At 40.7% G+C, this 26,412-nt stretch overlaps 1 protein-coding gene across 29 annotated transcripts in view; it reads right to left on the reverse strand.

The window, feature by feature from the left end:
• Positions 1 to 26,412, reverse strand: part of Depdc5 (DEP domain containing 5, GATOR1 subcomplex subunit) — a 137,530-nt gene that overhangs the window by 45,491 nt on the left and 65,627 nt on the right. For 17 of the 29 annotated variants that reach the window (XM_076545770.1, XM_076545778.1, XM_076545765.1 and 14 more), the window contains 6 exons: positions 24,763 to 24,828; positions 21,353 to 21,536; positions 20,590 to 20,750; positions 3,315 to 3,432; positions 2,738 to 2,905; positions 1,449 to 1,668 (listed from right to left, as the gene is read on the reverse strand). In XM_076545770.1, the coding sequence (XP_076401885.1) occupies positions 1,449 to 1,668; positions 2,738 to 2,905; positions 3,315 to 3,432; positions 20,590 to 20,750; positions 21,353 to 21,536; positions 24,763 to 24,828 (917 nt within the window). The remainder of the gene's footprint in view (positions 1 to 1,448; positions 1,669 to 2,737; positions 2,906 to 3,314; positions 3,433 to 20,589; positions 20,751 to 21,352; positions 21,537 to 24,762; positions 24,829 to 26,412) is intronic. The other 12 variants (XM_076545772.1, XM_076545779.1, XM_076545768.1 and 9 more) reach the window with 1 other exon arrangement.

The raw sequence follows: 26,412 nt of genomic DNA on the forward strand, positions 1-26,412 counted from the left end.
TTTAGCAAACGATAGAAGAAACTAAGACTCAGAGAGGTTGGTTAACCAAGGAACTCCAAATCCCCTGAAGCTGGAATTCAAACTAACATTGGCTCTTTTCAAAGCTTAAAGCTCTTTTCACACAAGCATTCTAAATGTTCTAGTCACAAGTGATCTTGAACATAGAAGGCAGCTGGTGTGAGAAAAGGAACCTAAGGTTAACAACAGGGCTGATGAAGGAACACTATCAGGAGATTAAAAATAATGAACTACTAATACAAAAGCTTGAATGAGTCCTAATCATAATGCTATGTGGAAGAAGCAAGCCTCAAGTGGTTTTCTATCATATGATAGAATTTTAAAACACCCGGGTGCTGGAGAGATGGCTCAGAGGTTAAGAGCACCGACTGCTCTTCCAGAGGTCCTGAGTTCAATTTCCAGCAACCACATGGTGGCTCACAACCATCTGTAATGAGATCTGGTGCCCTCTTCTGTGTACATAATAAATAAATAAATCTTTAAAAAAAATAAAACACCTGGAAAAGACTAGTGGCTGCTAGAATATAGAGAAGGGAAGAATGTGACTGCCAAGGGGAGCATGATGCTTTTGTGTTTTTCCTTTTAGTTCTGGGGATCAAACTCAAAGTCTCTCGCATGCTATGAAGGTGATCTACCACTGAGGAACCATTTGATGGTGGTGGCTGGTAACAAATCCCTGTATTCTGTATATACCTGTATACAAGCACACAGAGATTTAGAGAGTCAATTACACTTTACGTTAATTTAAGCAAAACAATGCTGAATCACACATCTGCCCCTTATTGCCTGGGTAGCTTCAGATATATCCTATGACCTTCTATGTAAGCCTCAGTCTCTTCACTGAGTGGCAGTGTACGACCAAAATTAAAGTGGTGAAAACTCTAAAAGGAAGGCCTGCTGCTGTCAACCTCTTAAGAGCTTTTACTTAAAATTCGGTGCCACAAAACACAGCAGCTGTGCCCGATACCGGGTCCCACTTGGAGAGTACACAATCGGTGCTATGTCCTCAGCTAGAAGGAGCAGCTCAAGCCATAGGCAAAGTGCAGTCACTGCTGGCACCAATCCCCTCTCCTTCATCCTACAACAGGCAAGAACATCCTGACTAGAATTTCAGACACGTGTTGAGTAGTCATCGGATAAAGCATCTGGCTGATGAGAAGCCTGAGAGAGCAGGAGGTGGAGCCTGCCTCCCAGGCTAGGTACAGTCCCCAGGAGTTCTCAGAGCCCTTACCCTACTGGTTTTCCACCCTCCTAATGCTGCAACACTTTAATACAGTTTCTCAGGTTGGGGTGACCCCAACCATAAAATTATCTTTGTTGCTACTTCATAACTGTAATTTTATAGAGGAGCAGTGTCTCAGTTCCTAAGACCATTGGAAAAAACATGTTTCCCATGGTCCCGACCCACAGCTTGAGAATTGATGCCTTACCCGAATCATGCGGTCTGAGCGATGGCGCCTGCGGATGCGGTTTAAGCCCTCTACAAAGCGAATAAAGCCATCTAAGAGCTGCCACTCATCTTCATCTGCTCGGGGTCTGTCCCCATAGATGTCACAGTGCACCTCCCCTTCTGTGATGCGCTTGGTGGCAGTGACACAGGCTGGCAGTAGTAGGAACCGGGTTCTCCAGAACTTCAGAGACTCAATTAAACTATAGAGAGCCAAGGAAATCAGAGTGGCGGTGAGAAAAAGTAGACAATAAAAGCCTTCCTGGAGAGCTCTCTCTTAAGCAGACATGAGACGTCCTGTTCTGCTGCCCCAAATGGCTTTGCTTAAGACAGGACACAAAACTGAAAGACCACAGGTGGCTTCTGCTTTAATCCCAGCACCATGACAATACCTCTGTGAACCCAGACCCAGTAAAGCAGCTGTCCACCATCAATTACAAAGCAGACAGAAAGGCTAAAACATAAATGAGACACCACGACCACAAGGCTGCTAAACAGCAAGAATAGAATGCTGGAAGCACATGTTAACACGAGTCCTTTATTTGTTAAAACATATTGACCTGTATACAATCACACATTTCGTGAACACACACACACACACACACACACACACACACACACACACACACTCACACACAGAAAGGGAATTCTACTACTTATTACTTTAAATAAAACAATACTGAATCACAGATGTGCTCCATATTAGCTGGTAGTCTCAGGCACAACATGAACTCTATGCAACCTCTACGATCCTAAGTTCTTCCACTGAGTTCATGCTCAGTGCTGACACTTGCACCAAAAGGCACACTGTGCCTGAGCTCTGCTTTGTTTTTCCAACTGCCATAGAATACACAATCACTCCCACCCATTTTAAGTGCGTGTGTCAACGGTACCGAGTACACTCACTGTTACATAACCATCACCTCTAGGCAGAGGGGTTTTTTTTGTTTTTTTTTGTTTTTTTTTTTTTTTTTTTTTGGTTTTTTGAGACAGGGTTTCTCTGTGTAGCTTTGTGCCTTTCCTGAATCTCGCTCTGTAGACCAGGCTGGTCTTGAACTCACAGAGACCCACCTGTCTCTGCCTCCCGAGTGCTGGGATTAAAGGCATGCATCACCACCGCCTGGCTAGCCAGAGTTTTAAGTTGTACAGGCGTGCTCTGTTCTTCCAATTTTAGGGAAAACAAAACAGACACCAGACAAGAGGACAGATGTGTTAAAAGATGATGCATACATCCAAGGTAGCACAGATGGGAAGTTAAAGCCTCTCTCTCACCTGAAATCTTCAGAGCCAGCAGAACAAATATACTGATCTAGGTAATTCCACTTGTACTCCTCTAGCCGTTCATGGCAGAATTCCACCCAACAGGAGACAAACTCTGAGTCCGAGTGGGAAGGGCAGAGGCTGTAGGTATAACGGATCTGGGCAGATTCATAAGGGTACCTAAAAAACAAAGGACATGCCTGGATATTTAAAAGCAATCTGTACCCACCACCACCCTTTTTCTGCTTCAGAATATTTGGCACTATCCTGGGCTCAGTCCCTAGCTATAGTAATTAGCTCATCCTAGGAGACTATATATAATGGAAATTTCTCAGATCTTCTTAAACTTTTCATTCTTTTCGACATTTATCCTTTGATTTTTAATATGCTTGATGTGAATCATGCTAAGCTTTATAAACTGAATCAATTCCCTTTGGGAAGTAGTAAGCTATAAACCTAAAGTTACTTTAAAGCAAAGTCTAAAGGGAATCATTCAACTTCTTATATACACATTGTATTATACAGATAATTTAGTGTATAGACAAAATTCAAGATGGCCACCAAAGACTATAAACATCCAAGGACTCACTTGGGAAGGTATCGTGTTACTGTGATCATCTTGTCCTTGAGTGTCACCTTATGGAAGGTTCTGCCCATACTCAGCCAATACTGGCCTTCCTCCTCAGGGCGGTTTCTGGACACAAGGCCTAGTAGGAAAAAAAAAGTGATTTCATTTATCTCGTAAAGGCTCATTTTCACCACAGTCTTGCTTTTTATCCACAAAGATACAGATAAAGAGGGAAAGAAAGAAGAAGAAACAATGTTTTGAGAGGCTGCTCACAGAAGCATTATTCTTGGTTAAAAAATAAAATCCCAGAAACTGTCATAATTTTCTCTTATTAAACCAACTAGAAGCAAATGAGAGCAGGTGTTGGCAGCACCTGGATGCTACACTCCGACCCTGAGGCCCAGGCCTATGGAGTAGATGTTAACACGTCTGGGATATGTGTGGGATTAAAATGAAACTCCACTCGACCCACGCCCATCTCAGTCCTCGCCCCGGGCTGGCGGCCAACACCGCCTCCTGGCTTGTGCTCCAACTCCTCCCCAAAGCTCCTCCGAGCTTTAGTCTGAAAGGACCACTGGTCTGTTTTATGTGCTTTTTGCCCTACACACCTGCTTGTAACACTGCTTCTGCCTTCTCTTCCTGAGCCACTAATTGAAATCTTACAGATTAAAAAATGAAATGTCTACATTTATTTACTTGTGTGTGTGTGTGTGTGTGTGTGTGTGTGTGTGTGTGCACAAGCACAAGTACACATGCATATTACGGCACACATGTGTGGAGGTTGGAGGGCAATTTGCAGGATCAGGTCGTCTTCTATATGTGGATTCTAGGGGTCAAATTCAGGTCACCAGCCATGGCAGTAAGTGAACTTACCAGGTGAGCAACCTCTCCAGCCCATTTATAGATTACTTAATATCACCACCAAAGGAAACTTCCTCAGGAAAGCTGTCAGACACCATTAGTCACATGAACATCTTATATGTAGCTCCTTAGGTATGTGTCTCTCCAAATATAAACTCTTATAAAAAAGTTTCAAGGATTCAGGCACAGCCGTGCATATCTATGGCTCCAGCCACACAAGTACTAAGACAGGCAGATTGACTGAGTCTTTAAGTCTGATGCCAGAGTGGGAAACATAGTGAATCCTTGACTCAAGACCAAATTAAATTAAAATTTAAAATAAAATTCCAAGAGGCCAGAACTAAATATTGTTTATATTTTCAATTAGCTCCTGATAAAAGTGTCATGCCCAGAGTAGGTGTTCAAAAACTTAATTTAACTAAATTAAACACAGCAAAAGTGAAAATAACGAGAATCAGGAAGATTCTCTAAAGAGTAAAAAATGTGCCATAAAAAATAACAAAGACTAGGCAAGATCCTCATGAGTGGCAAACCAAGTGTTCAGGTCAGAGACAGTCACACGGTGGCAGGTGGCCTGGAGTGCTCAGAAGAGAGGACAGTGGAGTCTGAGAGAATCTTCAGTGTGAATGTGACAATCTGCCAAGGCAGGCCACAGCATATATAAGAGCCTTCAGCTTGGGACCCTGCATTCAGCCTCAACCTCTTTAACTGCCAGGGCATGCTCTCTAGTAGCAAGTCTCTCCAGGTCTTGCTTTCTGCAAATAAGCAGGGGCATGCCCCATGAGGCGCTCCTTCATTTTGCTATAAGCACCCTGCCTGCTGTCAGGAAGAGGGTCGGGGGACAGGAACAACTCAGTTCCCCAGCATATCATTCTAAACCAGTTGTACCCCAGGGATCAAACATGTATCTGTGGTTAAGTTTATGTGTGCCTCTCCCAGTGGACAGTAAACTCCAAGAGTTTGTTGGAACAAGTCCTACCTTACCTTTGCAATCAATAAACTTGAAACAAGGGAGAAGCATAAGCTTGGCTATGAAAGCAACTTTCCCAATAACGACAGTAAAAGTTTTTATTTCCAGGGACATAAGAGTGTCCCTCTGACAGCTAGCCATAAAGAATAAGGCTCATGAATCAGTCAGGACCAGCACTCGACACTAGAATTACAGACTCACAAGGGCCATTCACCCCATTCAAGAGCAGAGACTAGGCAGGCGAGATGTGGCCAAGTGCCATCTAAAAGCAAATTCATTACTGCTCCTTGGATTAAAGAACTAAATTCTTCCTGCAGCCTTGTGAGACCTAACGTCTCTGGCCACACCCCCAGCTCATTCTGTGCTCCATACCACTAGCTTTCTTTTGGGGTGCAAAAGTTATCACAGTGTCTCCTGCTAAAGGCTTTTGCTCACACCAATCCCTCTGCCTGCATGCTCTTCCCTTTAACTTGCCCCCTCCTTTTCCTAATGACTTCTACTTATTTCAGGTCTAAGGTCAAACATCACCGCCTCAGGAAGCCACACCTGATCCCCCAAACGAGATCAAGCTCCAAATTAAAGAGGTGTCATGGGCCTTTAACTAACTTTTCCCTCCCAGTCTTTATCTCAGCAGATCCATTTTTCATAGTCTGACAAATGCTATTTTCTCTTTATTGAGCTATAAATTCCTTCTTTAGACCAGAAGTGTCAAAAATGTTGAATGAATGAGTGAAAGAGCACATATATTTATTTAATATCTGTTATATTCCCAGGCACTATAGTTTCCACTGTGGAGGTGAAAAAGATGAATCCGAAATGGTCCTGGTTAAAGTGAATTGGTAGTACAGTGGTGACCACAGCAATCTTCCAAAAGGGTCTTGGCACCCTAAAAGGCTAATACAGACTAAGGAAGGTGTGACAGTACAGATCTGGAACCCCAGGGGGTTAGGTAGGAGGTGAAGCAGGAAGATCAAGAAGTTCAAGGCCAACCTGACGTTCGAGACCTTGTCTCAAAAAAAAAAAAAAGAAAGAATGTAAAATATGAGCAAAAGGCAACAAACGTCACAAGGAGCTTCCTAAGAAACACACAAGAGAGCCACAGCTTCATGTACGAGGTCTGGACAGGCTGACAGCTAAGCCACACAACAGATCCACACTTCTCTAAATTCTCTGGCCAGAGGAGTGTGGTGATATTTTATTTGTACTGAAATGTTATTTTAATTTTATGTTAATAAATAAAGTTGCCCTGGGGTCAGAGCTATTAGAGCCATAGTAAGAGCGTGGTGGTTAGAAGAGCTAGGTAGATTTCTGTGTGTTCAGGGATACAGCCAGTATTGGAGACATACGCCTTTAAGACCTGGAGGGCGGTACTTACAGGCAGTGATGAGGCAGTCATGTGGTTGGGTTTACAACCAATGAGAAGGCAGAACAGAAAGATTATTTAAACAGGGACACAGGAAGTACCTCCCTCTCTCGGGGAAGCTAGGAGCACTGCAGGAGGTAAGATTTTATCTCTGAGCTCTGACCTCTCGGCTTTTCTCTTTTACCTTGGCTCTGTGTTTCTTATTTTAATAAGACGATTGGTTACATCTACATCTGGCGCCCAACGTGACAAGAATCCATTAAAAACTGCTTGGGGCCGGCTCCCTAGCCGGAGCAGCCGGCTCCCTAGCCCCGGCCCAGGTCTGCTCGGGCTCAGGCTGGACTGTGAGCTGCTTGCTTAAAGCCAGTGCTACAAACAGCTCAGGCCTGCCCTGCTAAACAGGGCCCCTGCCTGTAAAGCCAAGCCTTGACTCGGCTCAAGAGGGAACAAGTGGCTGGCTTTAAGCTTTAGCTGGCTACCCCTTCGCTTTCACTTTCCCTTTCAGTTTCACTTTCGCTTTCGCTTTTGCTTTCTCTCTTGCTTTCTCTCTGTCTCTCTGTCTCTCTCTCTCTCTCTCTCTCTCTCTCTCTCTCTCTCTCTCTCTCTGGATTTACACCTAGGACTCTAGGTGGCTCTTTTGAAATTCGCTCGGATTTCTACTGTTCTACGCAGATTTGGTAAGTCATAAAGGAAACTATTTAAACGACAAATTTTTTCCACATTTAAAAAAAAATGGGTTTTCTGTGTACATTGGAAGAAAATTGGGTTTTTGAAATTTTAGGCAGTCTGACAATGGAACAACTATATGAAAAGATTAGTATTATGGGAATTATGCAGTTTATCACCATGCTTATTCTCATTTTACTATTTAAAAAGATAGTCGATTTAAGTGCCAGGATAACAGCTTTAGAAAAACCTGTTAATTTTAACAGTGAAGTTGGTTCAAGTTTGGATCATAAGGTTACAGAAAGAAAGCCTGTTTTCACACAGTCACCCTTAATTTATCCTGTAACCATACAGCAGATGCCTGATCAAATGGCTACACAAAATATCTGGGCTCCAATTGAACTGATGGATTTTAAAAGGTTTAAGGAGGCAATAGTATCTTATGGCATGCATTCCCCATATGTAAAGCAAATGTTAAACTCTTGGTCAACATATAATAGGATTATACCACAGGACTGGCGGGACCTTGCACAAGCTGTTCTGGAACCCAGCCAGAGAATTCAATTTCTAACGTGGTTTAAGGATGAAGCTAGAAACGTAGAAACACAATGGAGGGATAAAGGAATACAAGTTTGTCAGGATCAGCTTATTGGAGAAGGACAATATGCTTCAATACAAACACAATGTTTATATGATGTTCAAACCGTAATTTTATGTCGAATGGCAGCCTTGAATGCATGGGACAGAGTTGAGGAACCAGGAAAAAAACCTGAGTCATTCACAAAGGTTATGCAAGGCCCAAAAGAATCTTTCACAGATTTTTTAGAAAGACTGGCTTCAGCAGTAAACAGAATGGTCTCAGGATCAGAAGCTAGTAAGGCAATAATTGAAGCTTTGGCATTTGAGAATGCGAATGCAGCATGCAAAAGAATAATCAGGCCGTTAAGGGCAAGATCTGCACCTTTGGAAGATTGGATTAGAGAAACAATTAATGTTGAGGTTGATGAGCATGATACGTGGGTAGGAGAAGTAATTTCAAAAGGTTTGAGGAGTGTTAGATGTTTTGAGTGTGGAAAGCAAGGACATTTTAAAAGGGACTGTAAACAGGTCATTCCTAGAAGCAATGTTTCTTCAAGGAACAATGGCAACAGAAGGCCCCTTCCTTCTGGGGTATGCAGAAGGTGTGGTAAGGGAAAACACAGGACCAACGAATGTAGATCAACAAAGGACAGACAGGGTAATCCTTTGCCTCAGTTTTCGGGAAACTCCCGGAGGGGCCTCATGCAGGCCCCCATAGCAAAACCAGTTCAAACCTTTCCTGCAGCTGTAGAGGAAATCCCTGCTCTGAGCGATTAAATAACCAAATGACTATTGGAATAAATCATGCTGGTCAGGATGATGAAAAAGAGAGAATAGAAAATTCAGGAGAAAACATAAAGAAAATTTTTTGGCAAACTTCTATTAATGAACAGAGACCAAAATTAACGATAAAAATAAATGGTGTTTTGTTGTCTGGTCTGGTAGACACAGGTGCGGACATTACCATAATTGCACCAGAATTTTGGCATCCAGCTTGGCCTCTTCAGGAGGTAAACGTTCAACTGTTAGGAATTGGGACATTATCTGGAGTGAAACAGAGTGCAAGATGGCTGGAATGTATAGGTCCAGAAGGACAGAGAGGAAAATTAAAACCATATGTCGCTAACATAGCTATGAACCTGTGGGGTCGAGACTTGTTGCAACAATGGAATACTCAGATTAAAATCCCTCCAATCTCAGAAACAAATCATAAACTAGCACATGTTTCTGAGAGAAATATTAGAAGGCATTATTTTGAGTGGTCACCAGCCATCCATATTATACAAGAACAGGGCACAACAACTGATAATCTTCCAAAAATACCAACAGCTCTACCTTTAAAATGGTTAACAGACAAGCCTGTATGGGTTCAGCAATGGCCTTTAACAACAGAGAAACTCCAGGCTTTAGAAGAGCTGGTAGAAGAACAGTTAAATGCTCAGCATATTGAACAGTCAACCAGCCCTTGGAATTCTCCTGTATTTGTTATTAAAAAGAAATCTGGTAAATGGAGAATGGTAACAGACCTTAGAGCAATTAACAAAGTAATTCAGCCAATGGGCTCTCTACAATCTGGAATTCCTTTGCCTACTCTGTTACCAAAAGGATGGCCTCTCATAGTTATTGATTTAAAAGACTGTTTCTTTTCAATACCCTTACAAGAAAAAGACAGAGAAAGATTTGCTTTCACAGTGCCTACTTATAATAATTCTCAACCGGTTAAAAGATTTCAATGGAGGGTCCTCCCACAGGGAATGTTAAATAGCCCAACTCTGTGCCAATATTTTGTACAACAGCCATTGGAAGTGATACGTAAAAAATTTCCTAAATCTATAATTTATCATTATATGGATGATATTTTACTAGCTGACGCAAATGCAGATACTTTAGAAAGAATGTTTGAAGAAGTAAAGAAAATTTTGCCTTGCTGGGGATTACAAATTGCTCCTGAAAAAATACAAAGAGGAGATTCTATTAATTATTTAGGATATAAAATAGAGCTACAAAAAATTAGACCCCAAAAGGTGCAAATTAGGAGAGATAGACTACAGACTCTTAATGACTTTCAAAGATTATTTGGAGATATTTCTCATCTACGAACTATTGTTGGGGTAAAAAATGATGAACTGACTAATTTGTTCAAAACCTTAGAAGGTGACAAGGACTTAAATAGTCCAAGAGAATTATCACCTGAAGCTGAGAAAGAATTGGCCTTGGTAGAAAAGAAAGTACATGAAGGGCACGTGGATCGTATTGATCCAAAGCTGGATTGCATTTTGGTTATTTTACCTTCTAGGCATTCCCCTACTGGAATATTAATGCAGAGGGAAGATATTATATTGGAATGGATATTTTTACCAAATAAACCAAATAAAAAATTAAAAACTTATGGGGAAAAAATCTCTGACTTGATTTGGAAAGGAAAATTGAGACTTCGTCAGTTAGCAGGAATAGACCCAGCAGAAATTGTCGTACCTTTAACTAAGGAGGACATTGAAAAATTATGGACAGAAAGTGAACCTTGGCAAAGAGCTTGCAGTAATTTTTTGGGAGAAATTAACAGCAAATATCCCAAAAGCAACAGAATTGATTTTATAAAGAGAGCTGATTGGATCTTGCCTCGAATTGTACGGCAAAAACCCATATCTGGAGTTCGTACATTTTATACAGATGCCAACAAACAAGGAAAGGCAGGTTACAAATCAGAAAATTTAAGTAAAGTGGTACAAAGTCCTTATAATTCAGTGCAAAAATCAGAATTGTATGCTATTCTGTTGGTATTAATGGATTTTTCAGAACCTCTCAACATAGTAACTGACTCTCAGTATGCTGAAAGAGTGGTATTACATATTGAGACTGCAGAATTTATCCCTGATGCTTCAGAATTAACTTCACTATTTATTCAATTACAAGATACAATCAGGAAAAGGAGTCATCCTTTATATATAACTCACATCCGATCTCATACTGGTTTGCCAGGCCCTTTAGCACAAGGCAATGATGAGATTGATAAATTATTGGTAGGAAATGTGCTGGAGGCCTCAGAATTTCATAAAAAACATCATGTCAATAGTAAAGGTTTAAAAAAGGATTTTTCCATAACCTGGCAACAAGCCAAAGAAATAGTAAAGAAATGTCCTACTTGTTCCTTCTATAATCAAACGCCATTACCAGCAGGATGTAACCCAAAGGGTACTCAGAGAAATGAAATTTGGCAGATGGATGTGTTTCACTTTGCAGAATTTGGAAAATTGAAATATGTACACCACACCATTGATACTTATTCAGGATTTCAATGGGCAACTGCTTTGAGTTCTGAAAAAGCTGATTCTTTTTTTTTTTTTTTTTTTTAGATTTATTTATTTATTATGTATACAGTTTTCTGTTTGCATGTGTCCCTGCAGGCCAGAAGAGGGCACCAGATCTCATTATAGATGGTTGTGAGCCACCATGTGGTTGCTGGGAATTGAACTCAGGACCTTTGGAATAGCAGCCAGTGTTCTTAACCTCTGAGCCATCTCTCCAGCCCCCTGAAAAAGCTGATTCTGTAATCACTCATTTGCTAGAAGTTATGGCCATCATGGGTATACCTGCACAAATTAAAACTGACAATGCTCCATCATATGTCTCTGTTAAAATGAAACAGTTTTTTGCTTATTACAATATAAAGCATATTACAGGTATACCACATAATCCTACAGGTCAAGCAGTTATAGAAAGGTCAAACAGAACTCTAAAGGATATGCTAAATAAACAGAAAGGAGTAACAAAAACCCCCAGAAATAGACTTCATAATGCTCTATTAACTTTGAATTTTCTGAATGCCAATGAGAAAGGAACAACAGCTGCAGAGAGACATTGGGTAATAGAAAAAACTACAGAATTAAATCAACCTATATACTTTAAGGATGTGCTGACCTCAGAATGGAAGCCAGGGTATGTATTACGTTGGGGACGAGGTTTTGCTTTTGTTTCTACAGGAGAAGATAAGCTGTGGGTACCATCAAAATTGATAAAGGTTCGATTTGAACAAGAGAAACCTCTTAATTAGAGGAGGTGATAGTTCATCAATCAGCATGAACATCCAATTTAAACTAACTTGTACCTGTAACACATGTCTTTTCATTTAATCAGATAATAACTTGCCAAAAAGGAACATCCCCAAAATTAGTCTTGGGGGAAGGTTTTTGTTTTTGTCTTTTAGGAGAATGATGGTTAAGGAATCTGAAGAACACAAGACAAATGAGACAACTGAAGAAAAGGGACAAATCATCTATCCCAGGAAACAAAGTGAAACGGCGTATGGGTATATATAATCTAAAAAAAAAAAAAAAATTTATGTCTTCTTAAATGTTTGTTTCTGCTTTTCTCTAAAGATTTAACACTATTGGTTTTCTAATAGTCCCAGTTCAATTAAAATTTAAAGCTGACTTTGGAGTTGGAGAATGGCTCTCTCCTTCTTCAAACTCAAGCATGTTGTTAAAAGGAAAATGCAAACTCCCTGTATCATGCCAGAAAGAGCCATTTTCTGCTATGGGACAGGACAAAAGCCAAATTAATTAAGGGACTATTCTATTACTAATCTCAACTCTTTGATTCTATTCTGATTCTTTAAACTTTTCTTAAAGTATAAATTTTATATCAAAATTTACAAGATTAATATATATATATACATTTTAAACTTGGTTAAGATATGAATGGTCATATAGAGTACTAACTAATTCTAGAAAAAAGGCTTCAATTAGCTGCATATATATGTCTTTGTGTTCGAGTCTCTTATCAGTTTTCTGCAGGAAATCACGGCCAGGCCTAACATCAACTGAAGTCTCCAGAAAGAAGATGGGGCCCCACAACAACCACAACAACAACAACCACAACAACAATCCCACGTGGACAATAATCATATCACTAAACTGACAACCATCATCTACAGATCAGCTTTGAACTACAAGGTGATCAGAGCAATTTTGAGATGACTAGCTGAGATGATCCAGTCTCAAAGACTACTTAAATAAGGACTTGAGATAAACCCTGAACTTTGGCAATACACATGGACTGGATAATAATGAAGGATATAGTTACCTTTCCTAGAATTTGACAATTAACCTAAATTTTTCTTTCAGGATAAAGATAACTTCGCCCATACCCAGCAGGAAGCAATTTTAAGAATATGACACCCACATTGCCAAAGAAGTGGTGTGGGGCAGGTGGTTTTTTGGTTCTTTTAATGGGTTTTGGGTCTGGGATAATTTTCATTGTTTAGGGGGGTTGGTTACAAGTTGTTGTCAAGGGTTAGGAAAAAGGCTAAGCAAAGGAGATTAGATTTAAGGTTCTTGTTTTAAAAAAAAAAAAAAGAAAGAAAGAAAGAAAAGAAAAGAAAAAGACAGTTACTAATTTTAAATACTTTACATTATTACCAACTATTAGGATATAAGGAAATGAAAGTTAGTAGTTAGACATTACAATAGAAATTGTAGTCATATTAGATATGTTTTAAAAATTGAGCAGATGTATTTTAGACAGGTCATCTTCAAACCCTTCAGAGATCTACAGAATATGGCATTTAAAATGTTTTAATAACTTAGAAATTTTTCTTTTTTGAGACATGTCGGCTCCTGGCAGTACCAATCTACTTCAGAGAAAATATGGGCATTGAAGAAACTGCATATGGAGTTAATTTTCATTGTGGCAAAAGTTAGCCACTGGACAACAAAGTATCCTCAAATCAACAGGACAAAATGGACAGACAGAACACGAAACAAAGGACTACTGATTCCTGCCAAAACAAGTGTGGTTATGGCTTTATCAAAAGGCATCTTCTGAGGCCAGGACAATATGGCACCATCCCTGAAGTCGCCTTCACAATCTGGAAAAGGTACAGTACCCTTTTCTTTGAAGGCAGCTGAACAGGCAGTGGGCCGATGGCTTCTGTTGTGCAATGGAACAGCAACTGAAAGCTCACGCCTCTCAATAGTAGACTGGCATTTAATAGAGGGATGTGGAGAAGGGCATGCTTAGATGAAGCCATATATACACAGCCAAGAAGAATGGACAGCTGAATTCAAAAACCATCAACAATTTCCAGAATTTAAAATCCTGAATCATGACATGACACTAGTGGAATTCAGGTGTTTCTGGTACATGGACTGCTCTCACCCAGTGTGAGGTTGAACTGTTGACCTTGTGTACAACCTACTTCACAAATGAGTCTGTCAGATACTATAAGCCTATAGGCTGAAGATGATGCCCCAACACTGTGGAGAAACCTCAGGTGACTGTCCAGGCAGCTGGCTGTTTCTGTCAACTCACAAAAGTTTTGGAAGTTGCTTTTGTGCACTTCCTGTTTTTATTTTTGTTAGCTAATATTATTTCCTTCTTGGGTCTCTGAGGGAGTTGAAGATTAGTTAGTTATAGTTGAAGATTAATTAGGATAGAAAGTGAATTAGATACATTTTGGACTTACTAAAATAGGATAGATAAAGGAATTATTTTCTCTGATTTGTCAAATACAAATGGACTAGACATCGTTTAGGTATTTGTTACTTGTATATATTGTATATAGTTATTGTACTTTTGTATATAGTTTTTCTTTTGTTAGTTATAACCTTTTGCCTTTTTTCTTTTTATAAAAATAGAAAAGGGGAAATGTGGTGATATTTTATTTGTACTGAAATGTTATTTTAATTTTATGTTAATAAATAAAGTTGCCCTGGGGTCAGAGCTATTAGAGCCATAGTAAGAGCGTGGTGGTTAGAAGAGCTAGGTAGATTTCTGTGTGTTCAGGGATACAGCCAGTATTGGAGACATACGCCTTTAAGACCTGGAGGGCGGTACTTACAGGCAGTGATGAGGCAGTCATGTGGTTGGGTTTACAACCAATGAGAAGGCAGAACAGAAAGATTATTTAAACAGGGACACAGGAAGTACCTCCCTCTCTCGGGGAAGCTAGGAGCACTGCAGGAGGTAAGATTTTATCTCTGAGCTCTGACCTCTCGGCTTTTCTCTTTTACCTTGGCTCTGTGTTTCTTATTTTAATAAGACGATTGGTTACATCTACAGAGGAGCTTTCCCAGAACCAACAGTGACCTCAAGTTTTACAGCAGCCGAAGCAGGAAGTGGAGGCTTCATTAGCAACAGTGAAGAAGCAAAGAGCCCAAGACCGCTCAGGGGTTATTTCAGGGAACGATGACTGCTTTCCAATTCCAGGCACCCACACTTAATTCCCTCTGTCACACTTATTTTAGAAGAGTTCTCTACAACTTGGCTCTTCCTCAATTAGTGTCACCTATTAGTCTCTGCCACTATTGGGTGACTCATCCTTGAATTAGGTCACTAAACTTCAGTGATTAAGGAGAAAGATGAACACAGACTAAGGGAAAAAGAACAAAGTACAAATGTATGAACTGAGGTGTAGCTCAGTAGTAAAGCGCTTGTCTACCAGGAATGTGGTCCTGGGTTTGATTCCCAGTGCCAAAAAAGACAAAAAGACACACATAAAAAAAAATGTAAACTTGGCTGGGTTGTGGTGGCACAGGCCTTTAATCCCAGCACTCGAGAGGCAGAGGCAGGTGGATCTCTGAGTTTGAGGCTAGCCTGGTCTACAGAGTTCCAGGATGGCCAGGGCTACACAGAGAAACGCAGTCTCAAAAACAAATAAACAAACAACCACATATTGCTCTTCTAGAAGACCCAGATTTGGTTCCCAGCACTCATGCTGGGCTTTTCACAACTGCTTCTAACTCTGGCTCTGGGGGATGTTTTACACCCCTCTCTGGCAGTTGTGGACTCTGTCACTCCCCATACACATTCAAAAACAAACTGTAAACTTAGATGCACCACCTGAGAACCTGCTGTATAACAGGGAGGTATAACACTAGAAACAACTAAATATCCACTTCCAGGTTTAGAGCATTCACTATACACTTGACAACTCAGTATTGGCTGCCTGCTACTCCTAGCTGTCTAAACCAAACGACATCATCCCTAAAATTAATCACACTCTCTTCCTTTTTTTGAGACAGTTTCTCTGTGTATTCCTGGCTGTCCTCTCAAACTCACAGAGATCCGCCTGTCTCTGCCTCCCAAGTACTGGGATCAAAAGTGTGCGTCACCACTGCCCAGGTAGCACTCTTGTACAAGCAGGCATTCGGGTGCATACCTTAAACCCCAGCACTTCAGAAGGAGAGGCAAGTGGATCTTTGAGTCTGAGGTGAGCATGGTCTGTACAGTGAATTACAGGCCAGCCAGAGGTACACAGTAAGACCCTGTCTTAAAAAGGACAGAGGGGGTGGGGGAGGTTGACTGGTTAAGAAGAGTAACATTTTGGCTGGGCAGTGGTGGCTTACCACTTTAATCCCAGCACTCAGGAGGAAGAGAAAGGCAGAGCCCTGTGACTTCAACAACAAAAAACAACAAAAAGAAGAGTAAGGTTTTAAAAATTATTTTATTTTTATTGCATGAGTGTTTGCTTGAATGTATTGATGGACCAGCCTGACTCCATCTTAAGGATGGAAGCTATTTTGTTATAAGGTCAGAACAAGTACATTTCTGTTGGCTGCAAAATTCCAGTTGACTGAAATGCTTTAACCTGTTTCTGGAATGTGACACGCTCCTACCCTATGGAGTTGACTCACACCTTGAATATACCCCATAAGATGTTCTGCCAAATCATTTTGAAATGTGCAGCCAAGTTCCTACGTAACCAAAATTCCTCTGGCAATCCCCCAACCCTGGAACCCCCACGAGTCTTGCGGGTTTTTTAGACTATATAAACCCTACCTCCTCCTGTGATGCTATTTTTGCAAACTCTGATTTAGGGAGACAGCCCTGTCTGACAGAAAAGAATGCTTGCTTAATTTGACCAAAGAATTTGGGTAATAGTTACTCTTATCCTCTGCAAGACCAGCCAGTGCCCTTAACCAGTGTCCTTAACCAGTGCCCTTGGCAGAGAGGAAGAACCTCAAGTGAGAAAATGCCTCCATAAGACCTGGCTGTAAGCAAGCCTATTAAGCATTTTCTTTTTCTTTTTCTTTTCTTTCTTTTTTTTTTTTTTTTTTTTTTTTTTGGTCATGGGTGTTAGGTCCCCTGGAACTAGAGTTACAGACAGTTGTGAGCTGCCATGTGGGTACTGGGAATTGAACCCAGGTCCTCTACAAGAGCAGTCAGTGCTCTTAACTGCTGAGCCTCTCTCCAGCCCCAAGCATTTTCTTAATTAGTGATTAATATGGGAGGGCCCAGCACAATGTGAGTGTGCTACCTTTGGGCTGGTGGTCCTGGGTTCTCTTCTGCTATGGGACAGGAGAAAAGCCAAATTAATTAAGGGACTATTCTATTACTAATCTCAACTCTTTGATTCTATTCTGATTCTTTAAACTTTTCTTAAAGTATGAATTTTATATCAAAATTTACAAGATTAATATATAGAGAGATAGATATACATTTTAAACTTTGTTAAGATATGAATGGTCATATAGAGTACTAACTAATTCTAGAAAGAAAAAAGGCATCAATTAGCTGCATATATATGTCTTTGTGTTCGAGTCTCTTATCAGTTTTCTGCAGGAAATCACGGCCAGGCCTAACATCAACTGAAGTCTCCAGGAAGAAGATGGGGCCCCCCGCAACAACAACAATTCCACGTGGACATTAATAACATCACTAAGCTGACAAACATCATCTACAGATCAGCTTTGAACTACAAAGTGCTCAGAGCAATTTTGAGAGGGCTAGCTGAAATGATCCAGTCTCAAAGACTACTTGAATTAAGGATTTGATATTAACCCTGAACTTTGGCATTATACAGACTGGATAACGAAGGATATAGTTACCTTTCCTAGAATTTGACAATTAACCTAAAATTTTTCTTTTCAGGATAAAGATACCTTTGCCCATACCCAGCAGGAAGCAATTTTAAGAATATGATGCCCACATTCCCAAAGGGGTGGTGTGGGGCGGGTGGTTTTTTTGGTCTTTTAATAGGTTTTGGGTCTGGGATAATTTTCATTGATTGGGGGGTTGGTTACTAGTTGTTGTCACAGGTTAGGAAAAGGGCTAAGCAAAGGAGATTAGATTTAAGGTTCTTGTTTAAAAAAGAAAAGAAAAGAAAAGAAAAAGACAATGACTAGCTTTAAATACTTTACATTGGATTGGATTGTTTTATATTGTATACAAAATATATATATTGAAATTTATATTGTTAGAAAATGCTATATGTATATGTATATAAATATACATATAATGCTATATGTATATTTCTAACTGTACCATTCATTTAACAATGTAATACAATTTTCTGATCCTTGAATGTTATTATTACCAACTATTAGGATATAAAGAAATGAAAGTTAGTAGTTAGACATTATAATAGAACTTGTAGTCATATTAGGTATGTTTTCAAGATTGAGCAGATATATTTTAGATAGACAGGTCATCTTCAAACCCTTCAGAGATCTACAGAATATGGTACTTAAAATGTTTTAATAACTTAGATTAGAAAATTTTTCTTTTTTGTTATGACTAAGAGACATGTCAGCTCCTGGCAGTACCAATCTACTTCAGAGAAAATATGGGCATTGAAAAAACTGCAATTGAAGTTAACTTTCATTGTGGCAAAAGTTAGCCACTGGACAACAAAGTATCCTTGAATCAACTGCTGACAAACAGGACAGACACGAAACAAAGGACTACTGATTCTTGCCAAAACAAGTGTGGTTATGGCTTTATCAAAAGGCATCCTCTGAGGCCAGGACAATATGGCACCATCCCTGAAGTGGCCTTCACAATCTGGAAAAGGTACAGTGCCCTTTTCTTGGAAGGCAGCTGAACGGGCAGTGGGCCGATGGCTTCTGATGTGCAATGGAACAGCATCTGAAACAGTTATTCTTGAAGAGTAACTAAGCTCACACCTCTCAATAGTAGAATGGCATTTAATAGAGGGATGTGGAAAAGAACGGGATGCTGAGATGAAGCCACATATACACAGCCAAGAAGAATGGACAGCTAAATTAAAAAAACATCAACAATTTCCAGAATTTAAAATCCTGAATCATGACATGACACTAGTGGAATTCAGGTGTTTCTGGTACATGGACTGCTCTCACCCAATGTGAGGGTGAACTGTTGACCTTGTGTACACCCTATTTCACAGATGAGTCTGTCAGATACGCTAAGCCTATAGGCTGAAGATGATGGCCCAACACTGAGGAGAAACCTCAGATGACTGTCAAGCAGCTGGCTGTTTCTGTCAACTCACAATTTTTTTTGGAAGTTGCTTGCATGTACTTCCTGTTTTTATTTTTGTTAGCTAATATTATTTCCTTCTTGGGTCTCTGAGGGAGTTGAAGATTAGTTAGTTATAGTTGAAGATTAATTAGGATAGAAAGTGAATTAGATACATTTTGGACTTACCAAAATAGGATAGATAATGGAATTACTTTCTATGAATTTGTCAAATACAAATGGACTAGACATTGTTTAGGTATTTATTACTTGTATATATTATATATAGTTATTGTACTTTTGTATATTGTTTTTCTTATGTTAGTTATAAGCTTTTTCCTTTTTATTAATATAGAAAAGGGGAAATATGGTGATATTTTATTTGTACTAAAATGTTATTTGCATGTTAATAAATAAAGTTCCCCGGGGGTCAGAGCTATTAGCAAGCCATAGGAAAGCTGGGCGGTGGTGGTGGTGGTGCACACCTTTAATCCCAGCACTTGATAGGCAGAGCTAGGTAAGTCTCTGTGTGTTCAGGGATACAGCCAGCATTGGATACACACGCCTTTTTTTAAGATTTATTTATTTATTATGTATACAGAAGAGGGTGCCAGATCTCATTACAGATGGTTGTCAGCCACCATGTGGGTGCTGGGAATTGAACTCAGGACCTCTAGAAGAGCAGCCGGTGCTCTTAACCTCTGAGCCATCTCTCCAGCCCCAGGATACACACGCCTTTAATCTCAATACCAACCATAGAAGACCTGGAGGTCTGTACAGTGACGAGGTGGTCATGTGGTTGGGTTTACAACCAATGAGAAGGCAGAACAGAAAGTCTATATAAAGACTTTAACATAGGAAGTAGCTCTCTTTCGGAGAGGTAGGACCACCACAGAGGAAGGGTAAGGTTTTAGCTCTTAGCTCTGACCTCTTGGCTTTCTTCTTTGCATTGGTTCTGTGTTTCTTTTTTTTTTTTTTTTTTTTTTTTTTTTTTGGATTTTCCGAGACAGGGTTTCTCTGTGTAGCTTTGCGCCTTTCCTGGAACTCACTTGGTAGACCAGGCTGGCCTCGAACTCACAGAGATCCGCCTGGCTCTGCCTCCCGAGTGCTGGGATTAAAGGCGTGCGCCACCACCGCCCGGCTGGTTCTGTGTTTCTTATTTAATAAGACAGTTGGTTACATCTACAGGGTTCTAAAGAAAGCAGGCTGAACAAGCCATGAAAAGCAAGCAAGCCAGTAAGCAGCACTCTTCCATGGCTTATGCATCAGCTCCTGTCTCCAGGATCCTGTCTTCTGTTAATTCCTGTCCTGACTTCCTTCAGTTATGAACAATGATGTGGAAGTGTTAGCCAAATAAACCCTCCCCCCCCCCCCCCGAGTTGCTTTGTTATAGTGTTTCATTATAGCAATAGTTAACTCGAACTAAACAACAACATATCAGAAGAAAATCTACTCTCACAGATTTATTAGAAAAGGAGAAACATAGGCTGGGCCTTTAATCCCCCCACTTGGAAGGCAGAGGCAGTCGGATCTCTAGGAAGCCAGCCTGGTCTACAAAACAAGTTCCAGGACAGCCGGGGCTGTTACACAGAGAAACCCTGTCTCAAAGAAGAAACATAATTTTAAGAAGAATCACTTACCTCTGCTATAGAGTGGACTGCTGCTCAGCGGGGGTGGAACTGTGGTGTTGGGTTTCTGGGCCTTTGGCTGTACTATGATCTGGTAGCCCTGCATGAGACGCTGGCAAATGAACTCCTCAAAAACTTGCTGGGCTGTCATTTGAACCCCCTCCTCATCCCTCCTGGAAGAAAAATGACTGAGTATGTGGATATGCTTGACCTTGGGCAGTGACACTTAACAGTCATTGTGTCTCTTCTCCTTTGGTTCATCCCAGATTATCATTCTACAGCAGCTCATAAAATCCATAATCTGTACGCCAGCTTTAGAAGAAATCAGTTTAACAAGGCAGAAAAAAAAATAATAACCTTAGGAAATACTTGCATTAGCAAATATGTTATCAATGGAGACGAACGTTAATGTCAACAAAACTTGAAAGTAACATTTCTTTTAAAAAAAAAAGATTTATTTATTTATTATGTATAAAGTGTTCTGACTGCATGTGTCCCTGCAGGACAGAAGAGGGCACCAGATCTCATTATAGGTGGTTGTGAGCCACCATGTGGTTGCTGGGAATTGAACTCAGGATCTCTAGAAGAGCAGTCAGTGCTCTTAACTGCTGAGCTATCTCTCTAACACAAGTAACAGTTCTTGGGTCATCAAATTTCCCAAATACTTAAGGAGGACATGAAAGGTTTAAAAAGTTCAATGTTCTTCTACACATGTGTTCCAATATACCCATAACCCTCACAAACAAAACTGACTGCTTTTCTCTCAGGCACTGACCTGTCCATGTCTGCTTCTGGGAGGAGATCATAGCAGCCCTCTGTGTAGTCATTCTGCAGGCCCTGACGGTCCGGGAAGTAGTCAGTGGTGAGAGGAAGGCATGCAGGAGTAGTAAGAGACTTCCAGTCCACTCCAACTGTGCAACAGAAGCCTGGCACTACAGGGGGAGCAGACAGTGTCAGAACTGCCTCGCATAACGGGGAAAAGGTATATGTGGTCACCATGGCGGGTTTGGGATATGGAGTGGGGAGGAGTTCATGGTAAAAGGTGATAGAAATTGCCAGGATAGAGGAGCAGAGGGAAGGGGGTGGGGGAGGGAGAAAGAGAGAGAAACAGAGTTTGTTAGATAATGCAACACATGCTTATCCAATCCCATCATGCAAATGGGATTCACAGCTGCTATTTTTCATTTTCTGCTGATCATGAGCTACAGCTGAAATGCCAGTGAGGTTACTGCAGGGCAGGCAGGGTTACATATCAAAGCAAATTAATATTCTGAGGGCAAAAGAGAGGCTCAGGCCAGAGCTTCTCCTTTCAAGTGCTCTTTCCTACGCAGAGTGTCTGGGTAGGAAAGGAAGAAAGCTCAGCCTAATTGGGAGCAAAATAGCATACAGCGGCAGAAACAGGAACACTTCAGAATCACAAGTAATAGATTCAAAAGCATAGGAGGAAAAACCAAAGGAGGATGTCTGGGACAGTTACAAGGCTGGGAGTTTGGAGACATGAGTTTGACGTCTGCTCCTTGGGTAAAGCAGACTTTCAATACTGGTCACTAACTCCTGACATTTTGGATTAGGCAAGACATTATAGAGGGCTGTGCTGGGCACAGCGAGATGCTGAGGAGCAACACTGGACTCTACTCACAAGATGCCAATGGTGCACTCTTCTGTGAAAACAGACACTGCAGTGTCCACTGGGGTGCGTGTCCCTTCCCACTAACCTAAAAGTGCTAAGGCAGCACTATGGTCTGTCTGGATGCTGTTTGTTTCACTAGACTCATTCCCCAGTGTGCAAATATGAGAAATATGGAGCCTAGAGGGAGGTCCCTGGAGGTGTGTCCTCAGGAAGGTCAGGGTTGTTCTGGAACTCGAGGCAGTTCTTGGTAGTTCTTCCCCAGCCTGCGCCCTAGCTTCCATTTTTCTGCATGTGATCTCTCTGATTGACTCTAATCACGATGCCACTCACCACCATGTGGTGCAGTTGGTGAGCTCTTGGCAAAGCCAGCGCCACAATAATGTTTCTCTGTGTCTCTGTCTCTGTCTCTCTCTGTGTCTCTCTCCTCTTCTCCCTCCTTCTCCTTCTCCCTCCTCTTCTCTCTTAGTCTTGCTATGAATCCCAGGTTAGCCTTGAGTTTGTACCCCTTCTCCCTTAGCTTCCAGAAGGCTAGGATTACAATGTGCACCATACACTGAGCTTTAAACTAATTTTCTTTATAACCTACCCCCTCAGGTATTCCATGTAAACAGATAGCTAGCTCTCTTAGTAAAACTTACTCTAATCTATAAGATCTTTGAAGTGAAGACTATCTTTTTTAAATCTCTGTAAGAGAAAACACAACAAAAACCACTCCATACCTTGGCCTTTGAGTACTGAGTGGGATACTTACACACTATATATTGTAAATGCATGTGTGTAAGCAGTAACAAGGTTACAACCCAATGTATCCCCTGTGGCTTTGTCAGCCTTACATCACCCTCACGTGGGTGAAAAAGTCTTATGTGCTAAATACGGGGACAGAGTACTTCCCGCAGCACCACTGACTTGGAGAAAACCGTAACTGGACAGAGGCCTAACGCCATCTCTATGCAGGTCTTACACAGTTATCAATACCTCAGGAATTCAAAATATATCCCCAAACAGCTGAAGTTGCACCCCAACTTCCCATATGGGAGATAAGAAGCTGTGCTTGCCCCTACTTCCTGGATAAAACCAGAAGTAGAAGAGACTTCATCAAAGCCACTATGAGGAAGTCAGAAATGGAAGCCAGCCACCTCTTTATATTGTCTTAGATCATGCCAGACCTCACTACCTTTCTGACTCTTACATCAGTGATTTCTGCTGCACATAATAGCATATGTCTGTAGTCCCAACACTGGGAAAGCAGAGACAGGAGGATTGCTACAAGTTCACAACTAGCCGGGCTACATAGAAAAACCCTGTCTTAAAAACAAACAAACAAACAAAAAAACAAAAAAACCCTCTTCCCCCCCACCCTCCACCCCGAAAAATCTGGAAACTATCCAAATGGTCACTTGTAAAAATGATTACTAAAACCCCAGATAAAGTCATATGTTTGATGATATGATTAAAAATAACTTCAGACATTTTCTATTTTGTTTGTTTGTTTGTTTTGAGACAGTGTCTCACTATGTAGCTCTGGCTGGCCTGTAACTTCTACTTATACCAGGCTTCCCAAGTGTTGGGATTAAAGCTGTGTGCTACCATACTCAGCTTAATAAAACTTAAAAAAAGAGAGAAAAGAAAAGAAAAACAAACTTTTTGGGCTGGCATGGTGGCTCAACAGGAAAAGGCACTTGCCACCAAGCCTGATAACTTGCATTTAAGTCCCGGATCCACCCAGTAGGAGGACAGAGTCAGCCCCTACGGGTTGTCCTTTGGCATCCACGCACATGTGCTACGGCATATGTGTGCCACCACACAAACACGCCTTTTTTTTTTTTTTTTTTAACTTTTAATAATAGAGGGCCTGGCGAGATGGCTCAGCAGTTAAGAGCACTGGCTGCTCTTCCAGAGGACCAGGGTTCAATTCCCGGTACCCACACAACAGCTCACAACTGTAACTCCAGTTCCAGGGGATCTGATATGCTCACACCAATGCACATAAAATTAAAATAAATTATTTAAAAAAAAACTCAAAAAAAAAAAAAAGAGTAACAGGGACATGAAAAACAGTAAGGGGATTAAGTTACTCCAGCATTGCACATCCAGAGCCACACAAAGTGTGCAGTGACAGGATTGTCCCCGCTACTGTGCTGATACAGGTGCTCTTCCACTGTTCAGCTATTTAAACAGACAAAGGTGATGAAAGCAAACCTTAACTAGCAAATATTTTCACTATGGCTTCTAGTAACAGCCCGTTATTTCTTTCTGCTTTTTTTCCAGAGCCAGTATGAGGCCTAAGAGCTAAGACTGGCCTCTGCCTGGCACAAGGGTTTTTGGGAGAAGTCTACCCTTTCCCATATGTCCTGAACCACACATTACGGAGCAGGTCATCCAACCATACTTGTCTCAACTGGCATCAGACAGACTCAAGAGTCCCTCACATCACCTTTCTGCACCAGAACGCACGTGGATGTCTGGACTATTCTCTTCTAACAGGGCTTCCTCGTGCTCCCTCTATGCCATAATCCCTATAGCCTGCTTCCTGCTATTCAACTGTGCCCTCTTACTTGGGTCTGGAGAGGTAGAAACACCATCCTCTGGAGAATCCTTATTCTGGGTCCTAGGATTCATACCTAGAGAAAGAAAAAGCAGATTGTCTGAATCAAAAGTTACGCTACAAAAATGTTTTGACAGTTATGGTTGAAAAAGCTCAAAAATAAAGCTAAAAAGAAAACACACACACACACACACACACACACACACACACACACACACACACACACACCCCAAGGGCCAATTCTGAACTGGGTATTTCAAACAGCACAAAAGAAAAAAAAACCAAAGAAAAATATGAACAACCTAAAATTTGGGAAAGAACCAGAACGTTAATGTTATCAATATCATCCTTTTTGTCTGCTGGTTTTTTTTTCAAACAAAACTGCTACTTATTTTAAGAAAACTGACACATTTTAAAATCATTTCAACTAATTAATTTTTAGCAAACATAAAATAACCTAATTACATTTTGTACAGTTCTTGTTTAACCTTACCTTGTAGAATTCTTTGCCAAATCATAGTTTTTAGGAATTTAACATAAAGGGCTGGAGAGATGGCTCAGTGGCTAAGAGTACCCAGGTTCAATTCCCAGCACCTACATGGCAGCTCACAACTGCCTGGAATTCCATGATCTGACACCCTCACACAGACATACATACAGGCAAAACAACAATGCACATAAACTTTGTTAAAAATTAAAAAAAAAAAAGAAAAAAACAAGAATATAAAGTCGGGGTGGTGAGGGTGGGGGTGCACGCCTTTGATCTCACACTTGGGAGGGAGGCAGCAGCCAGCTTGGTCTACAAAGTGAGTTCCCAGACAGCCAGAGCTGTTACACAGAGGAAACCTGTCTTGGGTTAAAAAAAAAAAAAAGGAATATAACATAAAACATCAAAATTTCCTATGTTTAACAGAATAACAAAGAATCTACTTTAGATATAATCAGTCTGAAAAAGATTTAAAATGAAACTTTAATATGAAATGACAGAGCTAACTGAAAAACACACATAACTAATTAAACATCACTTAGAAAACATACCTATTTATTAGAAAATCATATTATAAAAAAGGATTGAAAAGAGTCTCAAAACCAACCAACATTAACTCTCTTTAAAGCTAAGGGAGGAGATAGGTGAAGAACAGAATTCTGTTGTCTTTTTGTTTTGTTTTGTTTTTTGAGACGGTTTTTATGTGTAGCTTTGTGCCTTTCCTGGAACTCACTCTGTAGTCCAGGCTGGCCTTGAGCTCACAGAGATCCGCCTGGCTCTGCCTCCTGAGTGCTGGGATTAAAGGTGTGCGCCACCACCGCCAGGCCGGCGTTGTCTTTTTTAAAGCTTTCTTTATTTTATGTGTATGAGTGCCTACTCATACATATGTGTATCTTGGTTGTGCCTGCCGCACATGGAGGACAGAAGAGGACATTAGATCCTCACAGACATCTGTGAGCTGCCATGTGGATCCAGGGAATGGAACCCAGGTCCTCCGCAAGAGTAGCACACGCTCCTAACTGCTGAGGTATCTCTCTAGCCCCAGAAATTGTACCTTTTATTCCACATATATTCCGTGTCACTTGAATCTCTTTTAAGGATAACAAATATTTATAAATTCCTTGTGAAATCTTTGAGAAAAAAAAGCAATGACCGACTAAACACTTGAAAATC

This window comes from Peromyscus maniculatus, chromosome 10 (assembly GCF_049852395.1).
Source record: "Peromyscus maniculatus bairdii isolate BWxNUB_F1_BW_parent chromosome 10, HU_Pman_BW_mat_3.1, whole genome shotgun sequence".
NCBI lineage: Eukaryota > Metazoa > Chordata > Mammalia > Rodentia > Cricetidae > Peromyscus > Peromyscus maniculatus.